This window comes from Pieris napi, chromosome 8 (assembly GCF_905475465.1).
Source record: "Pieris napi chromosome 8, ilPieNapi1.2, whole genome shotgun sequence".
Lineage (NCBI taxonomy): Eukaryota > Metazoa > Arthropoda > Insecta > Lepidoptera > Pieridae > Pieris > Pieris napi.
In genome coordinates, this window is record NC_062241.1 from 4620422 (window position 1) to 4643475 (window position 23054).

Below are 23054 nucleotides of genomic sequence, written 5' to 3' on the forward strand. Positions count from 1 at the left end.
ACCTCTTCTTCTTGTTACTTTCGACCCACACCCTGTTACTTTCGACCTGCCTACGTGGTCGAAAGTAACAACTGACGTTTTTTTTTAACTCTCTGTTATTCATATAAAACACACCATAGTAAAATAAATCGAGCTGCTAGTGTAAAGACCATAATCTGAATTTATATATGGTTATATTAATTTAATGACAATATTAAAACCTAGCCATAAATCAAGTGTGAAGTACAAAGTGTTACTTTTGTACCCGGTCTCCCCTACTTGTACCGTGTGCGCACACACACTCGTTAACTCAATCTTGCTTCCGCTGCCAAAGCGAACACATTTAATTGTGCACGCCTTATGCCAAGTAATTTTTTGAATGATCAAGAATATATTAGGGAAAGCAAGAAGCATAATATGTTTCAATTTAGTGAACAAATGTGCAACACTTTGCGCGCAGAAGTTACAGCATTACCGGTGGGGTCAGAAGCGATACGCGGCTAAGCACGTGTTCTGCTATTGTTTTGCACAAAATGTTTGTAACAAATGTGCTGCACGCTGTATTGGTAGAATCGTACCTTTACATTTAAAACTGTATAGCATTCTGTGACAGATTTACATGACATTATTTTAAACGATGACCTAATTCGTGGGTGGAAAACACATGTACTAAATAAACATATTTTTTACACATTAATATTATTAACATATGGATCTCCTTTTCGTGTCTTTTCATGATTCCCAAACAGATGAATAATCCCGTTCTTTTTTATCTCGTCTCGCAGAAGTTTAGTTACGGCTTCTTTGGGTACATAAGCATTTTCTTCCGGAAAATTATTTGTTGGCATATTAATTACTTTAGATAAGTATTTCCAAATGCTTGACACATCGTCAGCTAGTTCGACCTTCCCATGAACTTTAATTGAATATTGAATTGTCATTACGGGGACTGAAAAGTAATTAATGAGAAACATTATGTATAAATCGAAGTGCTATTTTTTTGTACAGTAAATTAAATAACAATCAGAAAATCATTTATAAAAATCAGATTCAATTTAAACATTTATAAACGGGCATTACTATTAAAATCAAAGTTTGATTAGCAAAATTATTGTTTCGCAAAAAAACTCAGGATCCAGGTTATAAATACAAAGACGTTAACCACTCTGTAATTATATATACCGAGCCAAGTGGCTTGCCGTAGAACATACTGGATAGGGTTTGTATAGAGACATAGACATAACATTTATTACATACGAAAACACATACACATAAACACACAAAATAACAATACTCAGAGAGATGTCATATTACAATGTGACTGTCTGATAAAAGTCATTCATAAAGTTCATGATTGAGGGATACGTGCGTGTAGCTGTAGACATCACTGAGACATGGTAATGGGTATCCCCTTATAATTTATCAGGCTCACATTTGACACGCAATCTTTAACTTGAGTTAAATAAACGTTTAATAGTACTGTATTTTTTTTATTCGTAACATAATAATATAACAAAACATACTGTTTTTTATACAGTATGTATAATATTATGGTGAAGACTGTCTGTTTGATTGAGTGTGCTAATCTTAGGAACTGTGTGAAAAAATCGTGTTGGATACTTCATTTATCGAGAATGACATTAAAATTCACTTTTATAACACAGCACACTAACTTTTCTTTTGGTTCTTTTGAGAACAGGTTATAGGTAATTCAGGTTAATTGGTTCTTAAATATATAGTAAAATAATAATCCATATCAATGTTAATACGTCGTTATAGGTATTTAATTTTATAACAGACCTTGACATCATTTGATTTTTATGAATATCATGATGTGCAAGGCGGCCTCAAACTGACACACGTAAACAGTTACTATATTTGTATATAAAAATAGTATGTATATAAAAATATACTACTTATTGTATTTAACAATAGGAAACTTACGAAACATAAGGATTAACAGCATCATAGTTTGGTTCTGCGTAGTAATATACTCAATAAAATTAAAAAAATAATTAGTATTTTTAATACGACTATAAAAATGATGAAGTATTATTGCAGCATTAAAATCATAATTTCACTTGATAATTTTTAGCTTCGACTCCGCTTGCTTTGTTTCGACCTTTATTCTTCGTAGTCCAGTCAAAGAAATTTTTAAATCACAATTTCGGCACTCAAATTATTGACCCCCCCGTCCCATGTAACGCGCCGTAACGTTTTTCTGTAGCCAAGTAGTAAAACGTTTCGTGACCACCTAGTGACTCTTTATACCTAAAAGTTACCATTATGTGGTGTAAAGTACTGGAAAGTCGAAAGTAATATTAACAATAACGCGTAATTTATTCCCCACCCCGCATCGTAACGTTTTACAGAAAGCCCCCCCCCCCCCGTCATTCTGTTGTTGAAAATTGTGTAGTGTACACTGTACAAATGTAAATACACTGAAAATAAACATGGACCGTTTTACTCCCCAAGAACGTGGAATAATCGTGTCATGTAATATGGCTGGTATTGGTTCGAACCCCGAGGGCCCATCTGAAGGGCGTGTGACCGTGTAGACCCAGACCCATAAACCCCGCGTCCAGCTCCACATCCATGGCGCCGGCCTGCGTAAGCGCATTTTCACCTAATTAAAAAAAATGGCTGGTGTTGGACATGGATATTTATACATAATTCAATAAACTTAAGCAATTTTTTATTATCCAACCGTATTATTAGTTAATTATGTATGATTACATAAATTACGTATCAAAAAATTTAGTATTGAAACTATATTTTTTTAAATTACTTGTTTTGTGAAACGCCATTATGCTAAATTTGGATTATTACCAAACAAGCTGTCATTGACATATTTATTTGGTTCTTATTTTTATATAATTAAATTACGTGTAAAGGTGGGAACTGACCAAAGTTACGATGTGTAATGTAGCATTCGCATCGAGCGTGTAACGCATCGAGCATGTTACGCTGTGTTTTAAAATCGGCGTAACATGCTCGTCAAACGTCTGTGCTCCGCTTTCGCCGCCAGTGTTTACGAGATGGCCGACAGCTAGGACGCGTTGGTATCTTTGATTCTACTTAATTATTGTTTCATACAAATTAAGAAGAAGAAAAAACGTTACTGGAGATCAAACTTATTTAAAAACAGAGGCGTATGTGGTGGTTTGTCATTGATAGCAACTTTGAAAAACCAAATGATTACTGGACAGTATAAAAACTTTGTACGCATGTCTCCGATCGATTTTGAAGAACTGTTGAATTTATTTGCTCTAGATAAGCTGGGTTCCACAACACTTCCTCTTTTCTTCCATTTTATAGAAAAATACAGAGATTTTTCTTTTTTCCACTCCATGTTTGATTGATTGATTGATTGACGTGTGATTACTCGCAACGCGCGTGCGCTCGGGACGACTTTTGACAAAGAGCGTACTGACCGAACCGCGTAACACTCAAAGGATTCGCCAAAAAACCGACAGCCGGGTGGAGCACTCAAAGCGAGCAACGAGCGGCTCGTTGCTGGCTGGTTTTCCCGTAAAGGTCGATTTACATCAAACGAACATAGAGCTAGAGCTAGAACAAGAGCATTCTTTCCTAATCTTTTAGTGTAAACGAAAGCTAGAGGTATCGATTTACATCAAACGAACATAGAGCTAGAGGTAGAACAAGAGCATTCTTTCCTAATCTTTTAGTGTAAACAAAAGCTAGATCGAATGTTCTTTGCTCATTCGTGTCAATTCTGTGGTTAGTATTGGTAGTGCTTCGTTATGTCTGACTCTGACAGCGATATCATTATTGCAAGTGCTGCTTTATTATTTTGTCTCGAAAACTCAAAAATAAAAGAAGGAAGAGACGTTGGTGGGTTACAAATTTAATGCATCGAAGGACACTGGATAATGTAGGTGAAACAATGACGGATATGCGAAAACAAGAAGAAAGTGGACAATTCCAAAACTTTTGTAGAATGGCGCCGGAGGATTTTGATCATTTACTATCTCTGACCATCGAAAAAATTCGAAAATCAAGTACGAATTTTAGAGACTCGATTCCTGCATATGACAAACTAGCAGTGACTTTGCGATTTTTGGCAACTGAAGATTCCTATGGAAGCCTGATGTATTTTACTAAAATGTCTAAATCGACAATATGTAATGCTATATCTGAAGTATGTGCTGCAATAAATGAATAATACAAATCGAATAATTAAAATAATAAAATAATAATAATCAATAAAAAAAAAATATAATAAATAATAAAAATAATAATAATAATTTAATCGATAAGATACGTAAACAATCGCTAGAACACAAGAACGCTTTGAAAAGACCGCTCAGTGGCGCGAGCACGTCCGAACACGCTAGAACGCTCTAAGCAACTGTTCGCGCGCTCTTGCGCCGTTTACATCAAGCGAACGAGCATTCTTAGAATATTCTATAGAATCTTTGCGAACGCACTAAGAACAACGAAAGAATGCTCTACGCCTGTTTACACTAGAAGAATTTGATGTAGTGGGGATAGAATGAGCATTCGCTCGTTTGATGTAAATCGACCTTAACACGACGTACTGACTGCACGAATGCTCGCTGTGTAACATTACATTACATGTTACATTACACCTCGTAACGTTGGTCAGTTCCCACCTTAATGATAATATTAATTCCCTAGTGCGGGGACGTACTATAGTTAGATCAATTTTGTCACAACCATGTGTTTCTTAAGAAAAAAGTTTATTATTATAATTATTTATTTCATCTCTGACGGCCGTTAGTGCATCAGGATAGTTAAATAAAATAATTGAAGGACTTCTTAATGAAATAAAATGTGTATATAAACACTATAAAACAATTTTATTTTTAACAAAGGAAACAGTGTAATTTTGTATAGCACGGTGTGCTGTTTTGATTTGACTTTTTTATAAATGTATACTTTTTGTACCAGCCAAGTTTTTTCATCACACTTGAGTTGGCTGTAGAGTGCAAGAGCGAGGGTTTGGTGGTCAGTCATACAAATAGCATTTGATTCGGTATGGCACATGTCACTTCTATCGCTGTAAACGTCCGGTTTTGATGTTTATTACCTATAAAATTGGGCAAATGGAGCTCAAATTTTTGGTCAATCGGAGATTCAAAGTCGTTGATGGTGCATGTTTCGACTTAAAACCCATAAATGCTGGAGCTTCCCAAGCCTGTGTACTTTCTCCAACACTGAACCTTATGCATATCAATCATATTTGATTGCTTGCAGCAGTCGTTGCTATCGTATGATAGCACTGAAGTCATTCTATACCCGGGGGCCTACCATGAGCTCTTATTGCGAGCCTATAACTGAGAACTGAGAAGCATTTATATGACGTCGAAAAAATCAGCCCGTTTATGTTTCCACGTGACCTTAGCGATAATCAGATTTCGTTCCTTCAATTTGTATGAAAATTTGTACCATGACCGCTAGGCTGAACCAAAATATGACTGTTTCACCTTCAAACTACGACAGAATAAGCCATTCTAAAAAGTTACTTTTTGTTCAACTTTTTTGTAACGAAATGTCCAACTAATAGTTAAGAAATAAGAATATAATATAAATTTATTTAAAACTAGTTCATAAAGTAAAAAAAATAAGATGTACTATGTCTAAAATAGGAAGAAAATATTTTATATTTCGGATATTATGAGGATTTTGAATTTAGAAAGAGTGATTATAAAGACATTATTAAAAAGTCGATGGACATGAGAAACAAGACGGCAATCCCCTTCTACCGACTTCGAAGATGTCGAGTTTATAATTTGCTATAGATCAACGACTTTAATTCGTTGAAGATTTTAGTGCAATAAACAATTGCGCAAACTGTTTAATACAATTGAATTAATTAATTAGGCATGTATAACAAAAACATCATTCCCCAATATATTTTATTTCAAACCATCGTTGTGTTCTTGTATTTTACCAAAGTCTCTTGGGACTTCTTCAACGATTATTCCGTGTATTGAAATACTATGTATAGCATAATGAAATACACACCTAAACTTTCTTTAGGAGTCTATAGTATAGTATAGGTAAAAACTACAAAAATAGACCCCGCCTGGTTCCTTAGTTTACAATAAATAATAATGCTATATCAATATAATTATAATAGTTACTTATTATAATTAAACTTTTCCTTATTATGTTTAATTAAATATGGGTATTTTTCAAATTGATAATATTTAAATAAAAAGCCATTTGAAAATATTCAAATAACAACATTTATTTAGTTAGGATGATGCCATCAAGATAGAAAAAGATGTCTTCAGGATGTTCAATTTGGTATAAACATATATTTAGATATTTCATTGGGATTCTTCTTTGCGAACATGTTTCTCAATTCCGCGAGTTTGTCATGTTTATGCTGTAAAGAAAATTTTATATTATATATAGAAACATCTAGAGTGAAGCAAGTTTGACTGTTAAATTTCAAAACTTACATAGAAACCTCAAACAAAATTATCGTTATTTCGGGCAGTCTTGCGATTCTAATATGTTTCAGTTTATAGGTCATGGTACGAAAAAAATGGGATTGAATTTAGGAACCTAAACTCATCAGCATCTCAACTGGATCTTCTTTTTAAAGTTCATGGTATGCTAATATTTGACAGGTTGATGTCTAATCAAGACCTTATTACATGTTGTCTGAGACTGGGGACTACTTAATTTATTTGAATTTAGCCCAAAGAGTTATTCCCTTCGTCGTATTATCCTCCCCTTAAAGCCTCAGCCTGTAATGGAATTCGCGACGTTCACATATCGAGCGACGTTTAGTTCCGGGGTCTTTTGGAAGGTAAGGCTTGATAACCCTCCAAAAAGACTAGTGTGCTCAGTATAGTACAGTTGACAACGCATTGGCATGGTCATGACATTATGAGATGCCTAAGTCTTAACGGCTACCAATATGTGGAGTCGCTAAGAGTAAAATGGTAATTGTTAGAAGGATGCATAAATAGATGACATTGCAAGATAGGTAGTACGCCAGAAGAAATTAAAGAAAAAAACCTTTATTACACATAACAAAAAAGGATGTGTAGTTGCAATAGTCTAGTCGACAAGTTGAAAATGGTACAAAATAGAGATACTGCTCTTAAAATTATGTGCGATAGCTCATTGGATCCGGAATGACGTCTAGAAAAATGTGCCAAAAGCGTGTATTAGCACATAAAAAATTGCAAAAGTTATTAACAATTAAAGATGAAAAAAAAATTGCATTTCGTTTTTTGCCAATATTTAATAAACTATTAATATTTAAGAAATTTCAAGAAAAGATTCTGAAAGAGGAGAAAATTTCCAATAAAAAACTCCTAACTCCCGGAACTCTATCTCCATTCTCCATTATTTATAATTTTAATTTAACGCTGAAAATAGGTCTGCGCGTGACATTTTTAGGATGCGCGTGTGGCGTCAAAAGCGAGTACGGCACATTAATTAATTTATTTAAGGTATTGAGTATTTTTTTTAATTTGAAAAAATTATGGTGTGTTCTGAACACTATAATATGTTAATGGTTTGCGTTGTGTATGATATGGTGTGGTTGGTGTTTTTAACCAAAAAAATCGAAATTAAGTATAGTTGTCGAATTGGGCACGCAAATTTTTCAGCATTGAAGACGATGCAGCTCCACCCCATACTGAAATGCAATTAGATAATATTGACTGGCATAATGCAGTATACACTATCTTTATTGTATGCGTATCCATAGATATTCTGAGACGTTTGAATACATTCATAACTTTGTGAACTCGAAAACAGAGGTAGTTTAGAACCCCAAAATTCCTCAAATTAATAATATAATCAATAATAGTTTGGTTTGCTGAGTGAAGAAGTTATTAATTGAAAGCCATTGAGAGAAGACCTAATTGATCTGACAGTGTGGCTTGTTCTCAAGAGTGTGAGTAAAAGACTATTGCTGTGTCATCAACGAAGAAGAAGAGTTTGGCATTTCAGAGTTCGAGAGAACATAAATCATAGCAGAAAGAAGAAAGCACGGTCTACCTGGCTGTCGACGAGGTCTAGAAAAAAATATTTCGGATTTTTTAGATTTTTGTCGGTGCCAAAAATTAATATGTATACTTGTATAACGATTACCATCTCTATTCATAATAACTTATGGCTTGAAAGATTTTTTATAAAGAGTTTTTATTAAAAATCTTAAGTGTAAAGGATAATTTTTTGCCGTAAGAGTATAACTAATAGTAAAACTTTTTAGAAACGTAGCAAAAAGCAACCGGGTTTACACATTAGAATAGTAGGTATATTAAGAGTCGCAGTACGTCAATAATTAATTATTTCATTTTTATATCCTCTGACTCTTAGACGACTCGGAACCAGCGTTTAACGTTAAATATAAAAAAAATAATTGTTTGTATTGTCTTTGCTTACACCAATATTTTTTCTATAATTTTTGGTTATCAGAGAGTCATCGCTATTCGGTATAAAAGTTTTCCTACGTCAGTCTTTTCAGTTTAGCCGTTCAATAATTCAGAAGGATCATAGGTCCCTCATGCATAATGTTGAATATAAATGTCGTATTATGAATGCGTATGTAACTCAGAACAATTACAGTTAGTTCGTTTTAACTCGCGTTGTCGTTATAAAAATAAAACGCGCTCAGTTTTTGCGCGGCAAAAATGTATCAAGATACGGAAAATGCTATGTCAAAAGTTAATAAATTTGAAACTTCGATTTCGGAGTTGAAAAAGAAATCATTTGTGACTGCCGCTGATTTGGAGAGCTTTTGTAAGTATTTTTTTTTATTTTTAACTCGAAAGTACCTTTTTTTCAAATTTCAACTCATAGTGTAAAATGGATAGATACGGTTGAAGATAGATGCTATCCAGTGAATCTCAATAATTTATTAAGTTGCCAACTAGACGACTATAGATTATACCCATAGATTATTAATATAATCTAGGCAATGACTTGCGCATTGATCATTTTTTTAATATTCCTAGAACCTAATTTAGTATTGTTACGTTTGAATAAGTAACAATATTTTCAGTTGTTTTTTAAAAAAAAAGTTTGGATGATATCGAAAAAACTAAAAATTAATTTGAAGTAGCCAATTTAAAAGTAAACGAGGGTTATAAAAACACTTCGTTCCTTCCCAAAATTCTATTACTATTTATGGTGGCTTATGTATGAAAGGTAACAAGATATTAGATAGCAGATCTTTGTCATCTTACTAGCTACTTAAGAAACGATTTAGTTAGGGAGGGAAGGGCTTTGGCCACTCTGAAACTCGGCGTTATGCTTGTAGCGTAGCAAAGTGTCTCGTTTGACCTCAACAGCGCGGCTACTTTACTAGTTTCACATTTGTTTCAACTATTCTGAAATACCACATTACGTACCAGCTGTGGTTAGCAACTTCAGTTCGTTGTTTAACAGTTGCTGATTTAACAACGAACTGAAGTTCACAGCGTGCTATTTGTAGTAGGATCATCAAAAAATTATTGTAATATACCAACAAATAAAAATATTTACTCGTTTTCTTAAAAAACCTAGGTATATACAGAATTACCACATGTAGAGTTAATTTGTGTAAGTAGATAGCCTACATAAAAATACGTTTTACTCAATATTAGAGCTAAACTGATCAATAATTTCGAAATACAAAGCAATTTTTACATTCTTGTTTTTCAGTGCCTTACGTACCTACCTAGATGTTGTCTTTTTTATATTTAGATTTTTTCCTAGACTTTATTTAATTATGCATAATGCAGGTAAATCTCTCGGGTAGTGTTAATTATAATAAAAAAAAATTACCCTGATTTTGTATGTTTTAGAAAAAGTTGCATCCAGTAACTTCCATTTTCACATCGTATTATGACATAAATTATAAATTCATGTGTAACAATGAGTTGAATTCAGAATAATTAATTGTTTATTCTGCATTAATTTGTGCCACGGGCGGGAGTTCGCGTGTACGTCAGAGAGGATTTCTGTTCTCGTCGCCTCGGGACGCTTGAAGGAACGGACCGGTGGTTCGTTCATGGTGTGATACTTCGATGCCGGAAATCATATTCTTGCAACGTGCTTTTCGCAAAGAACTATCTTCCTTGGACATTCATAAGTCGAGCGAGCCTGATGGCATCCCCCCCCCCCCCCCCTTTGTGCTGCTTCTCAGTTGGCTCTCCTAATCCGTCTTTTCCGGTAACTGTACTCGTTCGGTACTGTCCCGAAGTGCTAGCTGCAGTGAAGGGTGTTCGCTTTGATATTTTTTTAAATATAATAGGCAAACGAGCCTGCGGGACGCCCAAAAGGGTAGTCTTAGCAGCCCATAGACACCCATTTTTAGTGGCGTTGCCGGCCTTTGTGGGAGGAGTACACTCCGACCCGATCCAACTATCGCCCAGTAGCTATAGTCCTTGTTCTCCACAAAAAAAACTGTGATAGCATGATTAGGGTGAACTTTTAATGGATTTATCTCTTTGAAACAAGATTTTTTTTGTAGAAATTGGCCTGTTGGAGATTAATGACTGCTTAGCCAAGCTTTTGCATTGAAAATGACCCAATTGGGATCTAGTTTTTAAATTGTATTTATGCTGTTTATATATTTCAACAGCGGACAATGACCTAACACCAGAATACTTAGAGGCTTACCGAAGCTCCCTTGAGAACCCTGAGGCGTTTTGGAGTGAAGTTGGCAAGGAGTTAGAATGGACCCGACCATGGGATCAAGTACTAGATGATAGTAATCCACCTTTCACCAAATGGCGAGTTTCATTTTTTCCTCGTATGTTATGTATGTCATGTGAAGTCCGGAAACTGTTATATGAAACTTCATTGATTATGTAAAAGTAAACTACTAGCTAACAAAAGCTTAGCATGACAATAGTTGGCAGGTTTTTTAAAACCTCTAACCCGTGACTTGCTGATAAAATCTTTTCAATACTGAATTTCTATTATTCACGAGTCAATTATATATTCCTTACGAATAATATGTTTAACTACATTTACAGAAAAAAAATATAATTATAAAATAATTTACATTGACATAAATAACTAAACTTAACATAAAATAAAATATATTATTAAAAGGAGTCCCTTTAGGCAAGGTTCCGAAGATACTGGCAGCGTTCCCCCTTTGAATCGCTAGACTAATTCTTTGTCCGAGGTAGCTGCCAGATCTTCGGTCTCCTGTGATGTCGACTAACTTTTTTGAAATTTCTTTAAAAAGCCTTAAGCATTTACAGATATGTATATATACCAGTGAGTGGTTTTACTTTGGGGAGAGATAGATGAGACCTTCTTTTCTTTATACTTTAAAACTTAAACCTTCTATAAATTCTTATGATCTATTCTTATTCTTGTAGGTTTGTAGGTGGTGAGATGTCAGTATGCTACAACGCAGTCGACCGTCATGTAGTCCAAGGTCGCGGAGATCAGGTCGCGTTGGTGCATGACTCGCCTCTTACGGATACAGTCAAGAGAATAACTTACTCTGAGCTGCAGGATCAGGTAATTTTAGTTTGACCGACTTTCGCACTTAGGTATATACACTCTTTTCCAAAGAAAAACGGGCACATGTATGTTCTAAAGTCAGTTAAATTAATTTCTTAAAATAAGTTACAACTGTAAACACCTAATGAGTATCACCTCCTTTTGGCAAAATCGCTTGAATTCTTCTGGACATGCTTTCCAAGATGTTATATATATGATAACGTTAACAATGATAACGTTTTGATAATATCCCTCCCACTCTTCCCTTTGAAAGATTTTTGACTCGTTTATAAATGATACATTATATCAAACGAATACTGAATGCCGCTTTACATCCTCTGTCTATTCAGACAAGACTGTGTGGTTCCGAACTACTAACGTTAGCATTTGATATTTTTTTAGAGAATATACATTTAAAAAAATACTACACAAAAATTCAAATCCACTTAACGAACTAACATGGTTTCACAAGATTCCTCCCTCTTTTTAGTGGCTTCCGCTAATAATGTTATGTTACACAAATATAAATCTACTGAGACTCCACCCTCTTGCCCCCGGCTGGACCGATTTGTGTGAAATTTTTGTGTATGTTTAAGTGATTCTTGCTTTTAAGATGTGTATACAGGACGTCTGTCGGGTCCGCTAGTGTATTATAAACAACCACGTTACGTCACGGCAATATATCCAGAATTGATATATAAAAACTTGGACAACCAATGATTATTTATTTCTAATTCCGCACTAAGTTGCTGTCTAAAACAAAATTAATTATCGTAATTATGAAACCTAGGTATCTCGCCTGGCAAGCAAATTGACTTCACTAGGTGTGACCCGTGGCTCTCGCGTTGTAATCTACATGCCTCTTATCCCAGAAGCAGTTATAGCAATGCTGGCCACCAACAGAGTTGGTGCTATACATTCTGTCGTATTTGGGGGTAAGTATCTATATTACCAATACATTTATTTTAGAATAAGTGCTGAGATGGTGTATTATTCTAAGTCTGATGAATCACATTAATTAATTCCACGACTTATTATGCTTATGCTACACTATAAAAAATTCAATGCCAAATAAACTTAAGTTAATCTCCTTTAATTACTATAAATATAAGCTTAAGTTAATCCCAGATAATTATGTTTTTATAGGTTTCGCCGCAAGAGAATTGAGAACTAGAATAGAACACGCAGAGCCCACTGTTATTATTGCCGCCAGCTGTGGAGTTGAGCCAAATAAGATTGTCAGGTATGAATTAGAGAGAATAGATTTTACACTTTTTTTAAATAAAAGACTCGTTTCAGAGCATGAGCATTCAGCTGGTATTGTAAAATTGCCTTGAATCTAAAAGAAAAGACAACACCACTTGAAATAATTGAAGATTGGTACTTTACTAAAAATATTCTTATTTAAAAAAAAAATAGCTAATAAAAATTTGAAGAAATGAACGTTACGTAACTTTCCGTTTTTGATAATTTTTAGGTCTTGTTTAAAAAAGATCATGCTTTATAATTATCTTGTAATGGGACACTAATATTTCTTACATAGAAAGACGGCAAATCGTTCAATGGGACACTAATATTTCTAACTTAGAAAGACGGCAAATTGTACTATCATATCACCGATTTGTTTAGTTATATCTGTCTTCACATGTAAAATATCGGTCTCCACAGATTTATTTTCATTCACTATTATCAAACAGTTTAAACAAGAATAATTCATCAATTTACAATACTACTGAATTTTATTTTAGCCTCCTACCTGTTTGCTAAAAGTTTGTTTGTTTAATAAAAAAAGTAAAATGAGAATATTGTATTTCCAGGTATAAAGACATATTAGACGAAGCTTTGTGCCAAAGTTCGCACCAGCCGCGTAATTGCATCATTTACCAACGCCGCAGAGTTCTCGAGTGTCACTTGGAGAAGAATAGAGATATATGCTGGGACGAAGCGATGGAAAGTGAACCTGTGCCTTGTATTTCATTAGAAGCCAATGAGCCGCTTTACATTTTGTATACTTCAGGTACCAAAAACAGTTATTTAACAACCAATTGTTATATAAATTACCAATTAATATTACATTAAAACATTTCACGAATAAAAATAAGTAAATGATTTTAGGTACCACGGACTCTCCAAAAGGTCTTCAAAGACCCTGTGGACATGCAGCAACAGTTTGCTGGTCGATGCGTTCCATATATGGCCTTAAACGTGGAGTATGGTGGGCGGCATCAGACCTTGGCTGGGTGGTGGGACATTCCTACATCTGCTATGGACCATTATTAGCTGGTCTTACCTCTGTGCTGTACGAAGGGAAGCCTGATAGAACACCTGATCCTGGGCAGTACTTTAGGTTGGTACTACTTATACTAATTTATTTTATGATCTTCATGCATTATGATAATTTAACGTGTTTTAATTTGTAAGAACTGTGTTCTATCAAATTGTCATATAGGTGATGGGTAAACATTTAAAATGATTAGTATATATATTTTATTATTATATATATTAATAATAATAATAATAAATCTTTATTCGTTATCTCAAAGATTTTACAATAGCTGATAAGTGATTGGGACCTCCTTTTAAGCGCATAAGCACTTGTGTTAGGAGAACCCGCTCTTCCATTACATAGGTGTACTAACTAATTATAATTTAATTTAACACGTATAGCTAAGCTAAGTATTACAATTTTACAATTTACTAAACATAATCTAAGGTTAAAATGTGAATAATGATATATGTGTGTATGTGTATGTGTGTGTGTGTGTTTGTGTGTTTATGAGAATGAATTTTCATGACTGATTGTAGAAGTTGACTATTTACTAGTGTATTATGATTCATGATTACCTACAAAGGCTTCAGTGTCTTCATAGCTAAATGTTTCTAGGATGTTAAGTAGCGACGTTTTACATTCATGTTTATTCAATGTGTATATATTTAATATTTTATTTAATTTATTATAAAGTTTAGCAGCTTGGCATTGAAATTGTCTCATAGCAAAAACTGATTTAGATCTCTCAACAGGAGCAACAGTATATTTGCGTCTTTTGCTCAGTTTGCGACCATCATATTTAAGAGACTTGTGCAATCTTAAGGTAGTGCAAAAAATGTACAGTTGCCTGACCGATAAGACACCACAAGAGGCATAAAGATCAGAGGTGGAAAATCTATAAGGCTTAAACATCATTACTTTTAGTAAAATTCTTTGTGCCCTCTCCAGTTCCAGGAACTTCATCTTTGTAGCACCCCCCCAAACTGGGATACAGTACACTAAAATTGACTGAGCCAGCGATGTGTATATCTGTATTAGAAGATGTTTGTCAGCGATGTGCCTTAGAGTTTTAAATGTCCAAATAAGCTTTCGAATCCTACTTATAACTTGTTCTAGGTGCTCATGCCATGACATTCTTTGATCAACTACCACTCCTAGATATTTAGTGTGATGAACTTTATTTATAGTTTTACATGTACAGTTTACTCTGGTGCTACAGTTATGTATTTTTATTTCTAGATCTGTTTGAGGTTGGGCGCTATTGTATTTAGTGAAGAAAATGTAGTTAGTTTTACTTACGTTTAATGATAATAAGTTTTCTCTTAACCAGTTATCTATTTTGGAAAGCCCTATTTCTGTATGTCGACGCACCGAGTCAATAGTTTTCCCAGTGAAGACAACAGCAGTGTCATCCGCGTAGGAGTAGACTTTCCCACTATCAATTCTTAAATCGCATAAGCTGTTTATGTAGATTAAGAATAAGGTCGGCCCCAGAACACTACCTTGTGGGACCCCATATGTGACGTCAGATTGTTCGCTGATGTATTGACCTATTTTGACTGCTTGCTTTCGTTCACTGAGGTAATCAGCGAACAATGTGAGTGGAATACCCCTAATACCAATGTTCTCTAGTCTCTGCACCAGAATAGGGACAGAAACCGTATCAAATGCCTTTTTTAAGTCGATAAAAACTGTGATACATTTATTACCTTTATCAACTTCATTAACAATATGACAAGATAGTGAGGTAACTGCATCTTCGGTTGACAGACCCTGTCTAAAACCGAATTGTGAGTCTGAAAGTAGACTATACTTCTGGAGGTAGGTAATTAGTCTTTTATTAATTAATTTTTCAAGTACTTTTGATATGGCAGTGAGAACGGAGATTGGGCGATAATTTGAAACATCTTCTCTGTTACCATTCTTGTACACAGGTGTAATAATTGCTTGTTTTAGCGCAGGTGGAAACACTCCCTGTCGGAAGCAGAGATTAACCAAATGAGTAATTATGGGCACAACTAGCTCCCTAGTATATTTAAGAAACTTGGTGCTTATACCATCCCAGCCAGGAGCACTGTCAGTTTTGAGACTCACAATAGTCAGGTATACTTCATGAGGGTCAGTTTCTAGAAGCACAAAAGACGAGACCTGGGAACAGTTGGGTCTAATCACATCTGTTCTATTATGTAACGTCGTAACTGGAATTATCTCTTTAGCTAAGTTTTTACCAATGTTTGAAAAATAATCGTTTACCAAATTAACCGAATTTTGAGGAGAAGCATTTAAATTTAGTAATTCTAGATTTTGCGTTTTAGGTTGGTTACGATAAGTGAGGGTATTTATTTTCTTCCACAAAGTTTTCGGGTTTTTTATACTCTTAGCAAGGTCTTCTTTTTCATATTTACGTTTGACTTTCTTTATTAAACTATTGCAGAAATTCCTATATCTCCTGTATGTAATTTTAAGAATTTCATTATGAGGATCAGCTCGGAGTTTTGCTTGCATAGCATTTCTATTACGAATACATCTAACAATTCCTAAGGTAATCCATGGTTTAATAAGGCGTTCCTTATTCGGGATAGCTCTAGTGATAGTATTGGATTGAATACACTGCTTTAAAATAGATATTAATTTATTAGTTAAGATTATAGGGTTATTATAGTAAATTAGATCATTTATGTTGCTGTTTTTTAAATAACTTAAAGCGCCTTCCATGTTGATTGAAGATTTAATTTTCGAGGTATTGTAATTCGACTTAGCGAGGTAGGATAGTTTTAAGAATAACATTTTGTGATCAGTAACTGTAGAATCAATAACGGTAATAGACGCACACGTACCTATGCACCTATCAAGTTTTAGTATGAAATGATCTATGCAATTGCTATCTCGAGTAGGCAGTGTATGACCCGGGAGCAGGCCATGCATGGCTAGCATATTGAGGAAATGTAATCGGTTCGAGCGCTCCTGAGATGTTTCACTGGATTTTTGTATTAGATTTATGTTGATGTCTCCTGTTATTATAATGTTATTCTGAGTTTGTAAAGTTACTAAGTGACTATTTAATGAATCTATAAAATTTTCAGCGTTAAGGTTAGGCGGGGAGCGATAAATACACAACATAGTATAGTTACCTACTTTGACTTGTAAGCAAGATGCATGTTTTAAATTTATTTCTTGAACGATAGTTTTATGGTTGCATTTTATGTAGACAACTACGCCATCACTACGATTTAGATGGCGGCTTGTAACGAAGTGAGTGTAGTTATCCATTTGGGGTATAGGCTTGTGTGGATCGATCCATCCCTCGGTCAGTGTTATTACATCAGCTTGAAATTTGAACTCAGATAAAGTTATTAAAAGATCATCAAAATTACTGTAAATGCTTCTTATATTTTGTGATATTATCGTGAAATCAGATTTTTGTATGGTTGTCTGTCTTGAAAAGTCATTTATAGTATGGACATTAGATTGGGCTATTTGTATGTTATCTAATTCGTACATGATTGTAGTCTGACTATCCATAAATGAGTAACCAGATACTTTCCGTACACTTCGAGAAATTATAATTTACTTGGGATAAGAAATTCGCAGTAAAGCCGAGATTGAATAAATGTTTATAATCACTTGTGACGTGTTTGTAGCCATGAGCCATGAGATAAAGTGAGATCGCACTAGAATAGTGTTTAATATATGTGAGTGTATCAGTGCGTGAGTGTAAATAGTATATGTAGTGTAAAGGTTTGTGACTATTGTTTTTTAGAAAAAACTGTTTAATAATGGTATAACAAGAAAAATTTTTTACAAAAAAAGGACAATAGTTAAAGAGTCATGCCTGCATCAGGCTGTGTACCTGTGATTCGTTTTTGACCTTAATTACCGGGGTGTTTTCATTCTTTCTTAGGTAAACACGTCCGTAAGAAGTCCAACAGAACTTGTAGTCTTTTGATTTAGCTAGATCGCGAGCGAGAAAGTGTAGTCTAGCGCCTTTCGCAGTGAGCTGCTCGGAGATAAACACTGCAGTTTCTTCATTTTTAGTAGCTCCCAGATGCTTCGCTCGTAGCTTTTCTTTATTTTTGATGTTGTAGGTTTTACAAGATTTTAGTAAATCTGATTTAAGAATCGAGGATGATAACTCAACAATTATTGGAGTATTCGTTTTATTAGAATCTCTTTTCCCTTTTAGCCTGTATATGTCTTTGATATCATCTTTTTTAATACCGCTATTCAGGGATTTTGATAAGCTTACAACCATGTTTATTAAGTCTTCCTTTGATTCTGTGGGTAGTTTTGGCATATTTTTTATTTCAATATTAGCCTTACGTTGTTCCCGCTGCAATTCCTCAAGCTTGTCCTCTAAAATTATAATTTGTTCTCTGTCTTGCTTTAAACGTACTTCAAGCTGTTCTATTTTCTTCCTAAGGTCTTCATGTTGCGATGAGAGGAATGCAAGGCTACTTTCTATGTTGGTATTACTCTCTCTGATCTCTACTTGGGCAGACGTTATTTTTTTAAGCTCTTTTTGTTGTTCCGCAAACAATGACTTAATCATATCTTTCATCTCTTTTTTAAAACTTAATAATTCATCCTCAAATCCATGCTCTCTAGCCCTTTTTTGACGTTGTTGAACATAGCTCGGTGGTTCATTGTCACCGTAAAGGTCTGTGTGAAAAGTTTCCATTTTGTCGACGTTTGGCTCAGAAACACTTTGTGATTTATTGGCCATAGGAGAGCGTTGAACTTTTGGCATCTTATAAATTCACTAATTGGGAAAACACAAAATTGAATATGAATTTATACTTGGGCCAGACCCTTATTTTTTGCTCCGCTACCGCTTTCGCCTTTAAATTGCACTAAGCGATTAATTAATATGACTCACGCACAGCTTTATTCTAGCGTCGCATCGGCGCGTACGCAAAGTAAAGCGTAGCTCACGAAACTGTTTCGTTCACTGTTGTTGTCCTTCTCACCCGTAGTTAATTGACTTCTTGCGCGTTATGGGCGCCTGGTACTTCACCAAATTTGCGGACAAGATATTATATTTAATTTTTATAAAATATTTTACGTAAGCTTACACGTCTTAACGCTTTCGCGGTCCGAGGGGAAGAGGATATATAATCATTATATCGATAAAACATTTAGTGTGTATATTAGTTTGGCTATAATATAATTAAAATTTGGTTATGCTGCACTCTATTTTTTTGTATTTATTTTTCGTTGTAAAAATTAAATCTTTAATTAGCGTTTACATGTTCTATTGAAACACCGACCACTGCCTAAGAGACCCTGATTCATACGGGACAGTGAAGAAATAATATGATTATAGGATAATCGAACAACATCGTGTGAACGCATTGTTCACAATACCAACAGTATGCAGAGTACTTAAACGGGCTGACTCTTGTGGAAAATACGCGAGACGGTACTGCATCAAAACATTGAAGAGTGTTTTCGTGGCAGGAGAACATTGTGACCAGGAAACAAGGGTTAGTGAATTTACTTATGGACCAGTTAAATTACTTGTATGTTCCTATAATATACAAAGTAAAAACTAAATTGTAGTAATCACAACTTCATCAAACATTTGTCGTTATATCCACTGTAGTTGAATCCGTTTTTTCCCAAATTAAAAACTAAAAACATAACTTAGGTTTAACTGATGCTAAAAAAAAACATGTGTGTACACGCATTAGAAATTATACTTCTTTGGCGTAACAAGATAAAAATTGTATTCTACGTTTGTAGAAAAAACGACAACTTCAACATTTTAACATCGTAAAAATTTACTCTCGTCATTTTTCCCCAACGCGCCAAAAGAAGTATAACTTAAAAAACAAATTTGGACAATTGTTTTAGCTGATAAAATACTGAATTAGTACTCATAGCTCCGACATAGCTTTTGAAGACTAAAACGTGTTTCATCACGTTCTATGGCGCACATATACTATGCAATTTTCATAATCAGATACAGATTCCGGCAAACTTCTTGAACATTAAACAAGGGAGTGGGAGAAAGTTTGCGCAGCGCGGGTCACAAACGTCAACTGATTTACCAATCACGCGATCGACACGTCAATCTCCTGCTGCCGCGCACTATATACTCAGTTTAGTTTTAATAAACTTCGAGATTTTCAGCGTACTCAATTACACGTTGTATATGTCCCATTCATGGCCATAGGCTCTTAGGCGAGAGGGAATGGTCTGTAGTCCCCACGATAGCCCAATTATATTGGAGACTTAACATTCCTTAACATCTTAACATCCATAGAACATAATATCTCTTGGGCGGTGGCCCGTGGCATTTTGCCAGCCCTGCCCTATTGTTACGCCACTGGCAGCCCGCCCTTGCATGCGCATTGCGCTATAAAGTAGTGTTTCATCGCCAAATAAAAAAGACAGTCAATATCATCTGACTGTCTCCGACTGGCTTTGTCCTGGGTTGCATTTTCGGTGAAACATTAACTGTCTCGCATTAGTAGGCACAGGAGTTCATAACCTATTCGCTTTTTGAAAATTATTATCATTGAAGCATACGCATAAATACGAGCCCATTTAGGGGCTTCAAACATTATAATCAGAAGATAAATGTAGTAATTAACATAATAATACTTCCCTACATAGCATTGGGCGGAAAGAACTTTCGGAGTGCCCGTGTTAAATCATTGGTGGCAATCGGAATCTGGGTCTCCCATCACTGCAGCTTGTCTGGGTTTTGGAGTGAAGAGTATACGACCACATTCCGCTGGGTATCCTGTGCCCGGTTATGATTGTAAGTATGAAGTTAAGGGGCTCTTAACTAGCAAGTTAAATTGTATTATTTTGAGATTTGAACTTAACTACTATTGATTATCACATCTCATCTTCCTAATAAGACTTCAATAAATTAACAATATAAAACAAAAGACAAAACGATCGGACGAGTCTTAATATGAGTTATATGTTCTACAGTAAGAGTTTTAAGAGAAGAGGGTACCGAATGTCAGTCTGGTGAAGTGGGCCGTCTCGTCGCAAAGTTACCTCTACCACCTGGCTTCTCTTCTACTTTATGGAACGCTGACGACAGATTTAAGAAAGTCTACTTCGACAAATATCCAGTAAGTATACTATGTATCCTGTTTTATTGAAATTACCATGATTTCAAATATTATCATTGTTCTTTCAGCTTGTAACGCCAATCTAATAATATTATAGTTCTTATATCAACTTTTTCCATTCCATTAAAAAAGACAGAACGTTGACTGTGATTGGTCAACGGAGACCAATTTCAATCAACGATACAATAAGTAGTAAGCTTCTTTTGTTTTTTGGTCTTAATATAAGATCATTGAAATTCGTGTTAATATTTTTAGGGCTTCTATGACACACAAGACGTGGGCTGGATCAGCCCTGAAGGTGCGGTTTGGGTTGTAGCAAGAGCCGATGACGTCATCAATGTGGCTGGCCACAGATTATCAACGGCGGCTATAGAAGATGTCGTATTAAAACACGCGAGAGTAGCTGATGCTATGGTTGTGGGAGCTCCAGACTTGACTAAAGGCGATGTCCCTCTATGCTTGTATGTAATGAGACCTCCGCAAGATGGTAAGCAAACTCAAAATTGAAACGATCCATGAATGTTTTATTAATTAATTAACATTATTTTTCATTTAACGCGAAATCCCGTAGTCTTACAATAAAGCATGATGCTAACACATTTGTAGACCGGTAGTTTTAGCAGGCATCTGAAATTACTTTGAACTTTTGGAATGAAAAAAGAAATTAAAGTTATAAACTCAACTTAACTGTCTTAGTATGAATTACTATAGACAGAATAGCTTTTGTATATATAATTTAGAAGAAAAATATTGTTTAATTTAAATTACAGAGCACCCATGGGCCATACTGACATTACAATATTCAAAACTATTTTTTAATGTAATGTATTACTTATTTTTGTGTCTAGGTTTAAAAAAATATAAATTTGAAAATATGTTTTTATTGTTACGTAATTTACAGACGAAGAAATTGTCTCCGAGGAAACAGTAACGCAAGAGCTGATAGCATTAGTTCGTCATCTAATCGGTCCAATAGCCGCTTTTAGAAAGGCCATCGCCGTACCCGCGTTACCTCGAACTCGATCAGGCAAGGCTCTCAGGGGCGCTGTGGCCAAATTAGCCCGGTCCCAACAAATAAAACTTCCCGCAACTATAGAAGATGCCACCGTTTTCCCAGAAATAAAACTTGCATTACAAAAATGCGGGTATGCCATTGACGCCCCTGATCCAGAGGCAAATTGAGCAATTGAATTATTTTAGATATACATATTTCTAGTACAAAATGTAGCGATTAAACTATAATTTGACCGATGTATAAAAATATATTTTAATCCTGTTCATTTGATAAAAGGACCTTTTTAATAATAGACCTATTGTAATGTCAAATAAAATCTCATCAAAAGAGTGTATTGTCTAAAAATATTATAGACTCAATGTGACCTTTTATTTAAAAAAAAAAGGTCACATTGAGTCTATAATACGAACGATTTATGTTTCCATTGTTTAAGTCAATTTGTTTATACTTCGATATACATTCATTCATCATACATGTATTCGCCGAACTTTCATTCAAAAACCTAAAAAAAAGAAAGACCGAAATCGCCTATAATTATTTATATTTTTTAATTTATTTATATTTACGATATATTTCATTTAGGCCTCTATTATGGTATAGTAAAGTATTTATTAGTTTTCAATTATGTACCTATAATCGGCAAGCATCGAAGTTAAATCTAATGCCTGGTTAGTACTAGATATGATTAAACGGTACCTACATATTTGCAAGTCGTGAACTTGCACGAATTGAAGACCGTGAATTTTTATATCATAGAAAATTATGGATTGTACCTATAGAGGATTTTATACATATTTTATTAATATAAGTACGTAAAGAACTTAATAAATTAATGATGTTTTTTCCTTTACGTAACTTAAGATCTTTTTATAATGCTGGAACATTTTGGTATGACTTTTTAATGTTAGATAAATTTATTATTATAAAATAACAAAATTTTCAATATTAAATCTTGTATTTTCTACATTCGGTTTATGCTCCGGTAAATACCTATTTCTATAAGTTATTTATTTTATGTTGAATGTAAATATGTAATGGCGTTGTTTTTTTTAAATTGTATAAGTGGATAATAGAAATATAAGGCTGAATGTGTTCTTTTATTTCGCAACGATGTATCCACATAAAACAAAGAAACCCTGATTTGTTATCCGAAACGTTAAGTCGTTGAAATAGAATAAACTTCTAGACGCCGCCATGGAGTGACACCGCGTCAATAAAAACGCAATTATTTTAGTTATTG

The 23054-nt window shown here is 34.5% G+C and overlaps 1 protein-coding gene across 1 annotated transcript; it reads left to right on the top strand.

The window, feature by feature from the left end:
• The first annotated feature begins 8538 nt into the window (after positions 1-8538).
• On the top strand, positions 8539-22963 carry LOC125051673 (acyl-CoA synthetase short-chain family member 3, mitochondrial). Its single transcript, XM_047652170.1, has 12 exons — positions 8539-8736; positions 10562-10712; positions 11313-11457; positions 12230-12374; positions 12586-12682; positions 13257-13456; positions 13555-13786; positions 19032-19191; positions 20327-20474; positions 20654-20799; positions 21055-21286; positions 21701-22963. The coding sequence occupies exons 1-12, from the start codon at positions 8628-8630 to the stop codon at positions 21979-21981; spliced, it is 2046 nt and encodes a 681-aa protein (XP_047508126.1). The 5' UTR covers positions 8539-8627; the 3' UTR covers positions 21982-22963.
• Positions 22964-23054: the final 91 nt, after the last annotated feature.